The sequence below is a fragment of the Sus scrofa genome, chromosome 8, assembly GCF_054392235.1.
Source record: "Sus scrofa isolate SSC_HxYL_T2T_F1_AM1 chromosome 8, Sscrofa_HxYL_maternal_Yorkshire_Landrace_v2.0, whole genome shotgun sequence".
NCBI lineage: Eukaryota > Metazoa > Chordata > Mammalia > Artiodactyla > Suidae > Sus > Sus scrofa.
In genome coordinates, this window is record NC_139390.1 from 103,520,483 (window position 1) to 103,537,198 (window position 16,716).

At 36.2% G+C, this 16,716-nt stretch overlaps 1 protein-coding gene across 2 annotated transcripts in view; it reads right to left on the bottom strand.

Annotated features, from left to right (window-relative positions):
* Nucleotides 1-16,716, bottom strand: part of HSPA4L (heat shock protein family A (Hsp70) member 4 like) — a 57,191-nt gene that overhangs the window by 23,743 nt on the left and 16,732 nt on the right. For both annotated transcript variants that reach the window (XM_084972907.1, XM_084972908.1), the window contains exons 5-12: nt 14,140-14,262; nt 10,904-11,003; nt 10,291-10,424; nt 7,302-7,546; nt 7,085-7,161; nt 6,144-6,295; nt 5,199-5,305; nt 2,340-2,473 (exon numbers count right to left, since the gene is read on the bottom strand). In XM_084972907.1, the coding sequence (XP_084829033.1) occupies nt 2,340-2,473; nt 5,199-5,305; nt 6,144-6,295; nt 7,085-7,161; nt 7,302-7,546; nt 10,291-10,424; nt 10,904-11,003; nt 14,140-14,262 (1,072 nt within the window). The remainder of the gene's footprint in view (nt 1-2,339; nt 2,474-5,198; nt 5,306-6,143; nt 6,296-7,084; nt 7,162-7,301; nt 7,547-10,290; nt 10,425-10,903; nt 11,004-14,139; nt 14,263-16,716) is intronic.

The window sequence follows — 16,716 nt, forward strand, 5'->3', positions numbered from 1 at the left end:
AAGACAATAACTTTAAAGTTTTAGAATACTGCTACACTAAAACCAAAATAATAAAATTCAACTTCTGAGTCTGAAAAACAGGTATTAATTACCTTTGTGCTATGAACTTTGCAAATCATAATCATCTTGGTAATTGATAAATAATATGATTTAAATTTTTTCCTGGATTTTTCTACAGCAAAACTGCTAAATTATCCAGCCACTATTACCTACTGATGTCACATTATTCACTTTAAGAAATCTGTCTTATTTTTCAGAAAAAAAAAATCTCAAATATATAATGTTATCCATAGTAGAGAAAGAATATTAGGCAGAAAAACTGTAAAAAATCTGGTTGACTTTTGTTACAGGTTGACTGCGTTCTGACCCAATTCATATGCTGAAGCCCTACTCTCCAGTAACCTCAGAATGTGACCTTATTGGGAAGTAGGGTCTTTATAAGGTAGCTGTCAGGTTAAAATGGAGTCATTGAGAGCTCCCACCGTGGCACACTGGGTTAATGATCCGGCTTGTCTCTGACACTGCCAGTTTGATCCCCAGCTAGCACATAAGGATCCAGTGTAGCCACAGCAAATGCAGTTTGGATTCAATCCCTGGCCCTGGAAACTTCAACAGGCTATGGGTGCAGCTGGGCAGGGGAGCGAAGGGAAGGAATCATCAGGGTGGGCTCTAATTCAATGACTTGGTGTCCTTACTTGGAGACAGACACACATACAAGGAGAACATCATGTGAACAGGAAAATGGCCATCTATGAACCAAGGACAATGCCTGAAATGGATCCTTCCCTCACAGCCCTGAGAAGGAACCAATCCTACCAACACCTTGATTTTGAACTTATAGTCTCCAGAACTATCAGACAATAAATTTCTATTGTTTTTTTGTTTTGTGTCTTTTTGCCATTTCTTGGGCCACTCCTGCAGCATATGGAGGTTCCCAGGCTAGGGGTCTAATCGGAGCTGTAGCCACTGGCTTACACCAGAGCCACAGCAACATGGGATCCGAGCACCGTCTGTGACCCACACCACAGCTCACGGCAATGCCAGATCCTTAACCCACTGAGCAAGGCCAGGGATCGAACCCGCAACCTCATGGTTCCTAGTTGGATTCGTTAACCACTGGGCCACAACGGGAACTCAATACATTTCTAATGTTGAAACCAACTAGTTTGTGGTTCCTTTGTTACAGAAGCCCAAGGAAACTTATACCATTTTCATTACTTCCAACTGCTTTAAATAATGTACTTTAAGTATTGATACTGCCCCCTTTTTACTCTGTCAATAAAAGCAATATACATAGGAGTTCCTACTGTGGCTCAGTGGGTTAAGAACCCAACTAGTATCTACATGAGAATGCAAGTTTGAACCCTGGCCTTGCTCAGTGGGTTAAAGAATCTGGCATTGCCACAAGGTGGTGTAAGTTGCATATGCAGCTCAAATCCTGCATAACTGTGGCCATAGCATAGGCCAGCAGCTGTGGCTTTAATTCAGTCCTAGCCTTGGAACCTCCATATGTCACTGGTGTGGTCCTAAAAAGACCAAAAAAAAACCAATATGGGAGTCCCCATCATGGCTCAGCGGTTAACGAATCCGACCAGGAACCATGAGGTTGCAGGTTCAATCCCTGGCTTTGCTCAGTGGGTTAAGGATCTGGCGTTGTGATGAGCTGTGGTGTAGAACACAGACGCAGCTCCAATCTGGCATTGCTGTGGCTCTGGCGTAGGCCGGTGGCTACAGCTCCAATTAAACCCCTAGCCTCGGAACCTCCATATGCCATGGGTGTGGCCCTAGAAAAGACCAAAAAAAAAAAATACATACAACAATTTTAAAGTATTCTTTCTAAGTGATATAAAATCATACTTTGTTTTTATAGCTTCTAAAAAATTACTTAGCTAAAATGGATATTACAGTCAACTTCCACTTTCTTATTAGTCCAATGACCTATCCCTTCTAGTAGCTGCCAATGAATCTAAGTTTAAAATCAGAACATATGGAGTTCCTGTCGTGGCTCAGCAGAAATGAATCTGACTAGTGTCCATGAGGACACAGATTTGATCCCTGACCTTGCTCAGTGGGTTAAAGATTTGGTGTTGCTGTGAGCTGTGGTGTACATCACAGGTGTGGCTCGGATCCCGTGTTGCTGTAGCTGTGGTGTAGGCTGGCAGCTGTAGCTCCTATTTGACCCCTAACCTGGGAACCTCCCTATACCACAAGTGCAGTCCTAAAAAAAAAAAAATCTAGGACTGGCTTAGCTGAAATGTTACTTTGTTTCCTTGATCAAAATTAACATATTTATAAGAGGATAAAATTTATAAAAAAAAATACTTCTGGAGTTATCTTACCAATTCTTGGATCAGGATAAGGCACTTCATGTAAATTAGTATAAAATGCTTCTAGTTCAAATGGTTCCTTCTTGTGGAAAGTAATGACTTTTGAGAATGGCGCAGGATGGTTCTTACAGAATACTTCACATTCCCTAAAAATGGAATAAAAAACACTTAAGCTGAAAACAAAAAGAAAGTTGCCTATGAGCCTAACGACAGAATCCATCTCATTTTTAATTCTTAAGCAGCAATTTTAACAACCTGTGCACAAATGTTAAGACGAATTATTGGTTCTGCTGTGCATTTTGACAGGTTCATTGCTCACAGTTTTCAGAATGTCTGTCATGGTAACAGATAATTCTGTCCTACTAAAAAGAGAACAGTTACCTGTGAATAGGTATATTTTAAGGCCAATATATAGGGATTTTTTTTTTTTGCTCATATCTGAGGACCAAATTCTATCAAATAGTATCCAAAATACTTATCATATATAACCCTTATTCTAACTCCATTAAAAAATACTGTTATTTGAAAATTATTTCAAACTCATAGAAAAGTGCAAAATAAAAATGGGAATAAGGAACACCTGTATATCTTTCACCTAAATTTGCTACTGATTTACCCCATTTGTTTCGAGTGCACATATTCTGTGTATGTATATTTTTTCTGAACCAACTAAGGGTGTTATATACATGGTGGCCTTTTACCCCTAAATGCTTCAATGTGTCTTTCCTAAAAACCACATTACAGCTATCAACTTTATAAATTTCTTTAAAAATTTTTATTATAGTTGATGTACAATGTTCTGTCAATTTCTGTTGTACAGCAAAGTGACCCAAATATACACATATTTTTTTTTTCACATTATCCTCCATCATGTTCCATCACAAGTGATCAGATATAGTTCCTAGGACTATACAGCAGAAATCTCATTGCCTGTCCATTCCAAATGCAATCGTTTGCATCTTCAACTTTGTAAATTTACACTGATACTTCACAATCCATATTCCAATTTTTTCAGCTGATGTAACAATTTCCTTTATTTTCTCTTCTCTAGCACAGGAAGCTTTAAAACCTACATAGCAGAGTTCCCGTTTTGGCTCAGCAGGTTAAGAACCCAACTAGTATACATGAAATGTGGGTTTGATCCCTGGCCTCACTCAGTAGATTAAGGATCCAGCATTGCCTCAAGATGCAGTGTAGGTCGCAGATGTGGCTTGGATCCTATGTTGCTGTGGTTGTGGTGTAGGCCGGCCCCTACAAGCTCCGATTCAAACTGTGGTCTAGAAACTTCCGTGTGCCACAGGTGCGACCATAAAAAGAAAACAAAAACAAAAACAAAACAAAACCTACATAGCAATTCCTATTCTTTAAACAGTGTAACAGGAATGACTGTTTATAGTGGCCCAGAAACTCACTCTTTAATATTATATATATCATCATGCTATTAATTACACAAGGTTTGAAAATCTCACCTTTATGGACCTTTTCCTCTATCCTAGTTTTCAAGAATCTACCATTACCTTCTACTTTCTTACTGTAGTCATTAGGATATATTTACTTTCCAATTTAATCCCCATATGTTTTCTTATAATTTTTCCTGAATCATTTATACATTTAACTGAAATTAACTTTAAAAAACATTTCTTGTCTCAAAACCGACATTAACACATGCCATTTTTAAATGCCCTGAGGAGTTCCCGGGTTGTGCAGCAAATTAAGGATCCAGCATGTCACCTCTGTGGCACAAGTTCAATACCTGGCCTGGGAACTTCTATATGCCATTGGTGTGGCAAAAAAAATTAAAAAAAAAAAAATTGTTATGAAAAACCTTCCAATCAGGAAAGTTGCACAAAAATTTATATTTATTGGGGGTGTGGATGTATAGAACACGGAACAAAATTCCAAAAGCAACTTCAAAACCTAAATACAGTTTTACTTTATTTTATAAAACATACTTCTGAAAAGTAGTGAAATAATATATTTCAAATATAGATTTTTATTTTGGTAAGGAAGTAAGCAATTTAAAACCTAGGCAGTTCATGGAAAAGGAAATGTAAATGTCAAAGCATGAAAAGACTGCAGCTCAAAATAGTCAGAAATGCAAATTTAATGACAAAGTGTTAAGTTTTTAAAACTACTAGTATATTAAATTTAAATATGCAGGAGAAAATGACCTAAAATAGATTATCTCATGCAGTGTTAATAGGAATATAAATTGGTATAGTCTTTTTAGTGGATAAATAGGCAGTTATTAGTTAAAATAATGTTCATACCCTTTTGCTCAGTTTCACTCCTACACACTTATCTTACACATATACCAAACATATCTAAACAAGGAGTTGTGTACAAAGATATTCCTAACAGCACTGCTTGAAACAGGAAAAACATGACTTTACAGTGAGTGTACTAATTATGGCACATATAATTCTTGAAATAATAGTTACTGTTGACATAGAAAGGTAATATATATATTCAAAAAATCAATTTATACCAGAGATATACAGAAGATCATGTATTTTAAAAAAAGTCCATGCTTTTATTTGGCTATTCAAAGAAAAATGACTGGATAGATATATACCTAGCTATTAACAATAGTTACCCTCAATAAAACTGGCTAAGAGAATTGAGTTTTTAAGTTTTTATATTTCTATTACACTGTGATTTTTATCTGAAAATTGGAATGCTTTACTTTTATAATACAATAATAAATGGTTTATAAATTATATATACATTTATAGTCTTCCTTTTGTCTAAAATCTTAATTAAAAATGTTTGACAAGTTTAAGAAGTGTAAATTCCTCTAATTCATTAAAGTGGATTTAATTGCTTGTTTATGACAAGAGCTAACAACCAAGGCTTTTAGAAGTATCTTACCCAATTCCATCTTCAAAAGAGGTCTTCCATCTTAACGTGATTGAATAAGGAACAAGGTCTGTTATGGAAAATTCACGCACTTTAAACGCTGGTGAGAGAATTGCACACTGAAAATAAGATGTATACCGTATTTAAATCAACAAACACCAAACATATTCAAGTTACCATGATTCAACTGCCTAATAAAGTTCTTATAATAAAACTGTTACATTTTAAAAATTACCATTTTGGGAGAATAAACTTTTAAAGTATGAGTACTCTGTGGCTTTATAAAAATGAAGGTAAAATATTTTTAAATCTCAAAAAAGAATTTTAAATAGAAATAGTTACAAGAATTCATAAATATTTTGTCAATACAATTATAGACATTTTCCTATGATAGTTTAAAAACAGATGAGATAGACATACACTTATTTTTCAGGAATAATTTCAATTTAATTTTAGCTTACTGACAAGTGGTTAGACGAGGTAACATTAAAAAATTCTTCAACGGGAGTTCCTGTCGTGGCTCAGAGGTTAATGAATCCGACTAGGAACCATGAGGTTTTGGGTTCTATCCTGGCCTTGCTCAGTGGGTTAAGGATCCGGCGTTGCCGTTAGCTGTGGTGTAGGTTGCAGACGTGGCTCGGATCCCGTATTGCTGTGGCTCTAGTGTAGGCCAGCGGCTACAGCTCTGATTGCACCCCTAGCCTGGGAACCTCCATATGCTGCAGGAGCGGCCCAAGAAATGGCAAAAAAAGACCGAAAAAAAAGGTTCTTTGATGAGTTCCTTGGTAGCCTTGCAGTTAAGGATTTGCACTGTCACTGCTGTAGCTCAGATTTGATCCCTGGCTTGGGGACTGCTGTGGAAGCAGCCAAAAAAATACAAGTTCTTTGAGGCCTATCACCATATTTCTGACAAAACACATATTTTAAAAGAAAAGCAAAAAAGACTGATAATCATACCTGTAATGCACATCCTCTTGCAACAGCTTCATCAGCATTTAATGTAGTACTTATGTCTTTAAGAAAGAATTTAGTGATCTGTTCCTTTACTGCAGGAATTCGTGTTGCTCCGCCTACAATTTCTATACTACTTATGTCTTCACGTTGTAAGTCTGGAAAACAAAATGTTTAATTGAAGAAAATAAGATAATCTTTATAAAAATGTGAACAGAAGCGTTCCTGCTGTGGCACAGTGGGTTAAAGATCCAGCATTGTTGCAGCTGTGGCATAGGTCACAGATGTGGATCAGATTCGATCCCTGGCTTGGGAATTTCCATATGCCACAGGTGCAGCAGAAAGAGGGGAAAAAAATATGAACAGTAGACCTTGGAAAGTACTTTTAAAAAACAGATTTTCAAATTTTCTTAAAATAAAATAGAAAAAAGGTAAAAATAAATTTTAGAAAAAGGCAAAACTTAATAGATATTATCTACGTGTCAGGCACTGCACTTGGACCAAATGATGAAGTGACCACAAGGGCAGAAAAGCGCCTTACGGGCTTTAAAGTAACTCTTCGAAGTCCTTCAATTTTTTTGACTTCCACCTCATAAATCTCCACAGGTTGATTACCAAAAACCTTAACAAAAAGCAGTTATGTCCTCATTTCTACTTTTCATCCATCTTCATAAACTTACATATAAATCCCTTCAAAATATAACTAGCATTAATTTTATGATGTAAACAAGATGAGTCAGGAGTTCTTATAAACTCAGATTTCTAGTTGCCCTCTTCTTATGAATAATGAATGAGTTATAATCTCCTTCTCTAAAATGAGAAATACAAATCTTCAAAATATACATGAAATTATATTTTTACAATTTTTTATTGCTTTATCATTTTCTATCCCAGTCAAGTAACACCATGGTACAGTTGTGATGATTAGTTCAGTAACTTTCACTTACTAGCTTGTTCCATTACTGCTTTTAATGGTGGCTCAACCCTGGCAAAGAGGGAAGCACATAATTGTTCAAACTGAGCCCTGTGGCAAAATGAAATAAAATTCATTATTTTGGGATATAAAAATCAAGCATATTTTCTAAAATAACAGAATGAAAAAAATCATACATGATCTAAACATTATAAAATAAGCACTTTCCAAGCTGAAAACATACATGGTACCTGTTCATTTTACTTGAAACATCAAGGTCATTCATGAAACACTCAATGTTCAGTGGAAGATCTGATGCATTTGCACTCATTAACTTCTTTAGTTTTTCACATTCCTGATATAAACGTAACAAGGCCCGAGAGTTTTCTTTCACATTTATCTTATATTTTGACTTGAACTCATCACAGAAGTAGTCTACTAAAGCCTCATCAAAGTTCCTGCCACCCAAATATGGATCAAAAGTAGTAGCCAACACCTGTTTAATTGAAAAACGAAAACCATAATTTCAGAAATATAGATGCTTTGCAAAAAAACAAAAAAACTACCTTTTAAAATTAAAATCAAAACCAAAGAACTTCTCAAAAATCACAGGGGTGCCAAATTTGGAATCACGTATTTTATCACTCATATTCAGCCAACATATTTATCTACTTTGAGTTATTTGGTTTAGGTTATAGATCTATACACCACAGTGAAATAATAATTCTAATTCTCAAATAACTGAGTTACAATGACTAAAAATTTTATTACCTCACATCCTATTGTTCTATAAGAGTACTGAACAGGTGGGCCAAAAATCAATTTTGAGAGAACCAAGAAACAGTCCTAACTACATAATCAAAAACAGCCAAGAAGAGTCAATCTAAAACATTGTAATTGGTCAATTTACAAATGAGGAATTAGTCTCCCCCCATCTCCCCAAAAAGCCGGTTTGGTTTTTTTTTTCCTCCCCCTCCCTTTTTTTTTTTTTTTTTGCTTTTTAGGGCCGCACTCGTGGCATATGGAAATTCCTAGGCTAGGGGTCAAAATCAGAGCTGCAGCTGCCATCCTACCCCATAGCCATAGCATAGCTCACCGCAATGCTGGATCCTTAACCCACTGAGCAAGGCCAGGGATTGAACCCATATCTTCATGGATACTAGTTGGGTTGGTAACCTGCTGAGTCACAATGGGAACTTTCAGGCTATTTTTATATAGAAGGAACAAAAGAGCAGATGAGGAGCCAAAAAAGAAAACAAAAACATGAAGAGGAGAGACAAGAATTTAATAAGATTGGTGAGCAGAAGATCCCTGATAGCAATGGAATGTAAGAGGAGGGGACAAGTCACAGCACTTCAACACCAGAGCCCATAAAAATATAGGACCAAGACATCTCTCTCCCCAGGTACTTTTAATAGTTAGTACTAAAAAAGTAGAATCCCACTGCTGGTATGGTTCATCAACTTTTTTTCACAAGAATGGGTGGTGGGAGTTCCCACTGTGGCTCAGCAGTAACAAATCAAACTAGAATGCATGAGGATGTGGGTCTGATCCCTGGCCTAGATCAGCGGGTTAAGGATTGGACATTGCCATGAGCTGTGGTCACAGACTCGGCTCAGATCCTGCATTTCTGTGGCTGTGGTGTACGTGGCAGCTGCAGCTCTGATTCGACCCCTAGCCTGGAAACTTTCTTATGCCGCAGGTGCATAGTCTGACTGGGATGCCATCCTGTAGATCAGCGTGGAAAATCCATGGACAGACTTCTCTTGAGATCCAGTATCTCAAAATTAGATGCAAAATTGTGTAAGTATGTGACTAGTACAGATGTGCATTGTTCTGGAGAGAAGGGCTATAGCTTTTATCAAACTTCTCTGATCTAAAAAACTACAGATCTACTTACTCTAAGGTATTCACTAAAAATGAAGAAAAGAAAATGTTTTTTAACCAAGCTAAAATTCAAGACTAATTAATTACCAAGGATTAAGTCAATTTGCAAAATAAATTATCCTATATTTACTATGAGTCATTTCCCTTTAATTTTCTAATAACAATGATGCTATTATAGTAATATAAACTATAAGAGGAGTTCCCATTGTAGCGCAGTGGTTAACAAATCCAACTAGGAACCATGAGGTTGCGGGTTCGATCCCTGGCCTTGCTCAGTGGGTTAGGGATCTGGCATTGCCGTGAGCTGTGGTGTGGGTCACAGACGGGGCTCGGATCCCATGTTGCTGTGGCTCTGGTGTAAGCCAGTGGCTACAGCTCCGATTAGACCCCTAGCCTGGGAACCTCCATATGCTGTGGGAGTGGCTCAAGAAAAGGTAAAAAGACAACAACAACAACAACAAAAAAAAACTGTAAGACAAAAGGCTCTGAAAGGTGCTGGATAACCCTTTAGCCCCCAAAGTATTTAATCTTCTGAGCAAATTCTATATATGTGTGCTATAGGGAGACAGAGTGAATGTGAGGTCTAGGTAAGATAATCAGTGTAAAAGTGAGTATAAAACCAAACAAAGGCTAAAACAAGATAAGCACATAAAGGTAAATAATGCCACATCAGAGAAAATTTTGATTAGGGCTCCTGGACAGAAAAAGATTCTTTTTTTTTTTTTTTTTGTCTTTGTCTTTTTGCTATTTCTGTGGGCCGCTCCTGCGGCATATGGCAGTTCCCAGGCTAGGGGTCGAATCGGAGCTGTAGCCCCCTGCCTACGCCAGAGCCACAGCAATGCAGGATCTGAGCCGCGTCTGCAACCTACACCACAGCTCACAGCAACGCCGGATCGTTAACCCACTGAGCAAGGGCAGGGACCGAACCCGCAACCTCATGGTTCCTAGTCAGATTCCCTAACCACTGTGCCACGACAGGAACTCCAGAAAAAGATTCTAAAGACAATGGGAATCATTTTAGAAAATGTTTCTTATGTATATTTATAAACATGTAATTTATGCTCCCTGATAGCTGACTTATCACTTCAACAATAAAAATAGCTAATACATAGTATTTGCCATACAGCATTCCAAGCATCCTACATTAACTCATTTTGTCCACAAAAATTCTATGAGGTAGTTACTGACAGTATCCTCAAGTGAGGAACCCGAGGTTTGGGAGGTTAAGTAACTTGCTCAAGGTCAGTTTTTAAGTGGCAGAGCCAGGATTTAAACCCAAGCATTAAAGTTCTTTACACAGTCTTACGCTCTTAACCATTAAAATTAAATATATCAAATCACTTATTTACTTACTTTAAGTTTTCCTTTGTTAAATGCACAAACTGCAACCTGATAGGCAGAATGTCCCATATCAATAAATACTACATTTCTTGGTTTTTCATCTAATGGAGGAAGATCCTGTTTATAAATTCCATATGCTAGTGCAACTATGCAAGAAAAAAGGATTAGGTAATTCCAGCACAGCAATCATTTGGAAAACAACAGGTAAGTCACGCTGATACTACATTTTAATACATAGTAGAGTAATACAAAATTCGTTTCAAATATATATATATATGAACAATCAGGTCACTCTGCTGCACAGCAGAAATTGACAAAACACTATAAATGGACTACAATAAAATTTTAAAAAAAACAGTATGGTAAAAAACAAATTAATTTCAAAGTAAATTAACTTTTCATAATTTGGTTAATATTTTTTATTTTTTTTTCTACTCATCTAGAACTCTAAAATGATTCTTACAGACAATGCAAAACATGTTTAATCTCTGCCAAAATGCTGTTCTTCGAAATGACAAGCATATAGGAACTCAAACATAATAGTTTTAAAAATAAATACTTTGATTAGGGAAAAAACTATTACAATATTTTACTGACAGTGATTTTCAAACTGCAAACTGCTCACCTGCAGTAGTTTCATTCATTAACCTTAAACAATTTAAACCGGCAACCTGGGCTGCAGCCATCACAGATCTCCTCTCAGCATCAGTGAAAAAGCTAGGAATCTAGTATTTCAAAACAGTAATTAAGTGTATTAGTTCAACGTAAAAGACTTTATTTAAATGTTTCATCAACTGAAAAATGAAAATAACTGCACTTAAAACTTACGTACAGTTTAAGGCAAAGAATGGTGTTCTAACTAAATAAATAAGAAACAATAAAGTTTGCAATTTCATATCAGAAAGTTTTGACCTAACGTACGAACATAAATTTAAAGCAATTAGTAAAACGGAATAATACTGTAGGATTTCAAAAGTATGTTAATCTAAATGTTTCCTTGTGACCAATGGTCTGTCTATAAAAATATCTATTTGCTCATCTTCAACAATGAAACATTAAAAACCCAAGGATATGTTAAAATGAGATTGGTTAAATATGTTATATCCCAATAATGGAATCCTAGGTAGATGCTAGAATCAGACTGATCTGAACTATGATAGAAGAGTACTTTTACTACATTAAAAGGGAGGGGTCACATAGCATGATTCATTTTTGTGGATGTATGTACTACTAGAAGAATGTAATCACAAGTATTTACAATGGTTAAATTTCAAAGAAGCTTTCACTTCTGCGGCGCTTGTCCGAGCCTTCACCCGTCTGTTCCTCTTCTGATGTCGTCCTATCCTGGGAACGTGGGTGTGCTACTCTATGTGGTTTGCATGATCAGAGACTGCAGGATGGATCTTGGAGGAGACGGCTCCTGCTGGGCCTCTAAGGCAACCACGCATAGCCATCTACAACTTTCAGACTCCTGACCTCTGGGGTTTTCTATTGGCAGAAAACAGACTTTGAATGGACTATCATTTGGAAAGAATTGGGCTAGAGCACCCTGTGTTCCTCAGGGCAATAAGGAAGTTGATTCTAGCCTGATTTTGCTCTCAGCTTGGTTCAGTCTGTCCTGTAATAGGCGTTTATCAGCTATGGACTAGGAATGCAGGGCCTCAAATGACTGACCCTGTGCTCTCCAGAAAAAGCATGACTTGGTTGATCAGTCCCACAAGGTGATTCTCCAACCCAGGTGTCCAGAGTTGGAAAAGTCTGTGCCTGCTCTGAAGAATTAGTTACTAATTTTGTAGCCTATCTCGAAAATAAAGTCCTTTAAAGAAAAAAAAAAAAATTCAAAGAAGGAGTGAACTATAGTGCAGGTGACTTATGATGAGCATGCGTTTCTTTATAAAGCAGCAAAAAACATTAAATATGTTTCTATTAAAAAAAACCCATAATTTAAAACTTTTAAGATGACATTATTTAGTTTTATCAAACTAAGAATTACTTTCATTTGGTCTACAGATTTCTAAAAAGCTAATTCAGTATGTTCATGTATGAAATGATTTGGGGCTCTTCCAACTTTAAATAAGTAGTCTCCTCCAATCTTATAGCTTTCTGAATTCAGAAGTTTCATTTAACAGATAACATCAGGAAAAGAACTTGAATTTTGACAAGCTTGTATATCCTGATTTTGGTATTACCCCTCTGACAAAAATCTAAATTATAAGGTATGGTTTACTTAATATTCACTGAGCACTTATGTGCCAGGTACTTTTCTAGCCATTAGGGATAAGACTGTGCATAAAACAGAACATACTTCCCCTTGTAGAGCTCACATGGGTCTATTGCATTAATTACATAATAATTAATGCTGTTCATAATATATTCCAACATTAACTTCTGACATGAAAGTAAAATCAAGTATGGCTAAATAAATAAGGATGGATTTGAATTTAAGATAAATTTTTTAAATTTGCACCATTCTGACACATACTTTCAAGCAACACTATAGTGAAAAAAAGTTATGAACTATTTCAGGCTGATTTCTAGCTCTATCACTCATTAGCTGTGGTGATTTTGAGGCAAATTATTTAACAACTCTATGCCTCAGCTTTTTCATCTGTGAAACTGAGGTTAATAACATCCCATCTCAAGAGTAGTTCTGAGGATTAAATAGGTTAATGTATCTTAACTACCTCTAATAGTGCCTGACCAATGGTAAACTCTATTACTTACTATTATGAAATGACTATCAGAAAACAAAATACTAAGCTCTAATATTTTTCTCATTTAAAAAATTCCAAATACACCTGACAAATTTTAATTACTAAGTTCATTGAAGAGTTTATGATTTTACTTTTCTGATGACATGAGTCTCTTGAATATATGCAGTAAAGCTGACCATACTAAGAATATATTTACATATATCTCACAGATATTTTATTTCTGAAAAAAATACCTCATAATCACACTTCCATGTGGAATCTAAAAAAGCCAAATTCATAGGATAGAACAGAATGGTGGTTACCAAGGGCAGGGAAGTAGGAGAAATGGGGAGACAGTAGCCAAAGGGTACAAAGTTTCAGTTATGTAGAATGAATAAGTTCTAGAAACCCAATGTACAGCATGTTGACTACAGTTAATAAAGCTGTATTATATATTGGAAATTTGCTAAGCAAGTAGATCTCAGGTACTTCCACCACACTAACACTAAAAAGGTAACTATAAGAGGAGATGGATATGTTAATTAGCTTGACTGTAGCGATCATTTCACTATGTATATGAAAGCACCATGTTGTTCACCTCATATATAAAAAATTTTTTATCTTAAAGGCACAAGTAGATTTCGGGGGTGATGAATATGTTTATTATATTGATTGTGATGATAATGGTTTTGTGGGTATATGCATTATGTCAAAACTTCTGGAAATATACACGTTAAATACATCTAATTTTATCATTTTATAAAAGGATCTTTTTTCTTTCTGATACAGAATATCCATAATCTCAAATTCCCAACTGGGTATTTTCAACCTCTGACATAAATGTTAAGGTCCCTAGAGATGGGGTGTTAACTAACCATGCTACTTGGAAAGATTCTTAGGGATAAGTGGCAGCTACAGGAGTCACTAATTAATCATACACGTTAGTGTTTTTAAGATTCACTGATTACCACAATTGACTTTATAGGAAACTCAATCCTGAACTTTACCAATTAATATAATTTTTAACATAAAAGTAAAGATGGATTTAGACTATTTACTGCATAACGGCAGAAAGAGTAAAAGAAAAGGGAAGAAAAATATTTCAATATAATACTAACACACATGAAAAATATGATTCAAGAATGTTCATTAGTGAAGTGAAACGTACTGAAATCACACAGTCAGCCACTGGTTTCTTCAAAGCATTTTCTGAAGTCTCTTTAAGCTTAGCCAGTAACATTCCGGTAACTTGCTCAATTGCAAATGGTCTCTCTTCTTCTAAGTATCGCACCTAAAGCCAAAAGTGTAGTTATTTATTGAGTCATTTAATCATCTAACTAGTATTTATGAGCATCTACTCTATCCACGATTGATATACATCAGTGAAAAATACAAAGTCCTTGCTCAATTAAGTTATGTACCAAAAAGATTGCTCTAGTATTAATTACGTCTCATCTCTCAAGTTTCAGGGCCTTACACACAGTATTATAACCAAACGAATTATTTTCAAAAGTGTCTTTAGGAATTCTTGTTGTGGCATGGTAGGTTAAGAATTCGACCACAGCAGCTCAAGTTGCTGCAGAGCTGCGGGTTCAATCCCTGGCCCAGCGCAGTAGATTAAGGATCTGGCACTGCCACAACTGTGGCATCAGTTGCAAGGATTTAATCCCTGGCCTGGGAACTTCCATACGCGATGGGTATAGTCATTTAAAAAAATACATCTGGAGTGCCCATTGTGGCTCAGTGGTAACGAACCCGACTGGTATCCGTAAGGATGTGTGTTCAATCCCTTGCCTCACTGCTGCAGGAACAATGGTGGGTCCTTAAACCACTGTGATAATGAGGGAACTCCACCTTACTGGGTTTTAGTAAGTTTGTGAAAAGGAAATGAGAACATTAGCAAAGGAAAAGAAAGAAAAACATTTCCTTATTTAAAAAAACTTAATAATTATTACTTTAAGCCTTCTGGGAGTAACTATGAATTCAACACTGAATTTGAAATATATGAAAATTTTAAGTTATTTTTAACCACTTCTGGAGTTCCCTTTGTGGCTCAGTGGTTAACAAGTCTGACTAGGAACCATGAGGTTGCGGGTTCGATCCCTGGCCTTGCTCAGTGGGTTAAGGATCCCAAGTTGCTGTGAGCTGTAGTGTAGGTTGCAGATGCAGCTTGGATCCTGTGTTGCTGTGGTGTAGGCCAGCAGCTACAGCTCAGATGCAACCCTTAGCTTGGGAACTTCCATATGACGCAGGCGGGGCCCTTAAAAAAAAAAAAAAGTCAAAAAATAAATGGATAAAATGCTTGAGGAGTTGAATGCTAAAGATCTTCAATCTTCAAAAGAACTTAAAAAGCTCTTCGAAATAACTTAGACACAGGACTGATCAATGTTTTCAAAGCTTCTTTGACTAGCTTACATGCATTCACTATGACTGCATAAAAATTGTTAAAACATTAGGTTTTGACTTTAAAAATAATTTAGTTTTTCTTTAGTTTTTCTCAACTACTGACAAAGCATGATTTTGAATTTTCTATTTTAAAGAATAAAAGCAAAGGAATTTAAGTATTTTAGAATAAAACTGCTCCATGGAGTCATTAGCCAGAAGTTATCATATCTAAAGGATATGCAAATATTATTCTTTATATCATTTGTTGCTACCATACCCATCCAGATTCCTAGTCAGCAACTCTTGACTCACAAATTTCACATAAAATATGTCACAACTTTTCAACTTGTCTTTAATCTCTTATGGTGTCTTCTTTGAACCACTGTAATAGCCTCATGATTCCTTACTACCATTCACCATCCACCTTGCAGTCAGAAGCCTCTTCTAAACATGGAAATATGTGCATAGGCTTAAAACACATTAAAATTAGTCATTAAATTTTTAGCTTTGAGATATAATTCATATAGCATAAAGTTTATGCTTCTGAAATGTACAATCAAGTGGTTTTTAGTGTCTTCAAAGTTGTGCACTGATTACCAGTAATTGTTGTACATTTTCATTACCCTAAGAAGAGAGACCCAGTAGCTGTAGCAATAGAGGAACTCATTCCCCCTTACGCTTAAAACTCCTAGCAACTACTCAATCTGTTTCATGTGTCTACTGATTTGCCTGACTCAGGATAACCATATAAATGGAATAATATGATAGGTGACCTTTTACATATGACTTTTTTTTCTTTTTCTTTTCTTTTTCGGGCTGTACCCACAGCAAGTTGAGGTTCCCAGGCTAGGGGTCTAAATGGAGATGTACCTGCCAGCCTATGCCACAGCCACAGCAACACCAGATCCAATTTGCGTCTGCGACTTATACCACAGCTCACAGCAACGCTGGATCCTTAACCCACTGAGTGAGGCCAGGGATTGAACCCACAACCTCATGGTTCCCAGTCAGATTCGTTTGCAGTGCACCACAACGGGAACTCCTATATATGGCTTTTTTTTTCGGTTAGCATGTTTTCAAGGTTCATCCATGTTACAGCACAAATCTGTACTTCACTCGTTTTTATAGTCAAATAGTATATTCCACTGAATCGCCATACCACATTTTGTTTATCCATTCACCAGCTTATGGACACTTGCATTGTTTCTACTTTCTAACTATTATAAATAATTCTATTATGACCATCGGAGTACAGATTTTTGTATGCACGTATGGTTCAATTCTCTTACGTATATACCTAAGAGTAGAACTGCTGGGTCATATAATAACTATGTGTTTTGGTGTATTCTTAAGCAGTTTA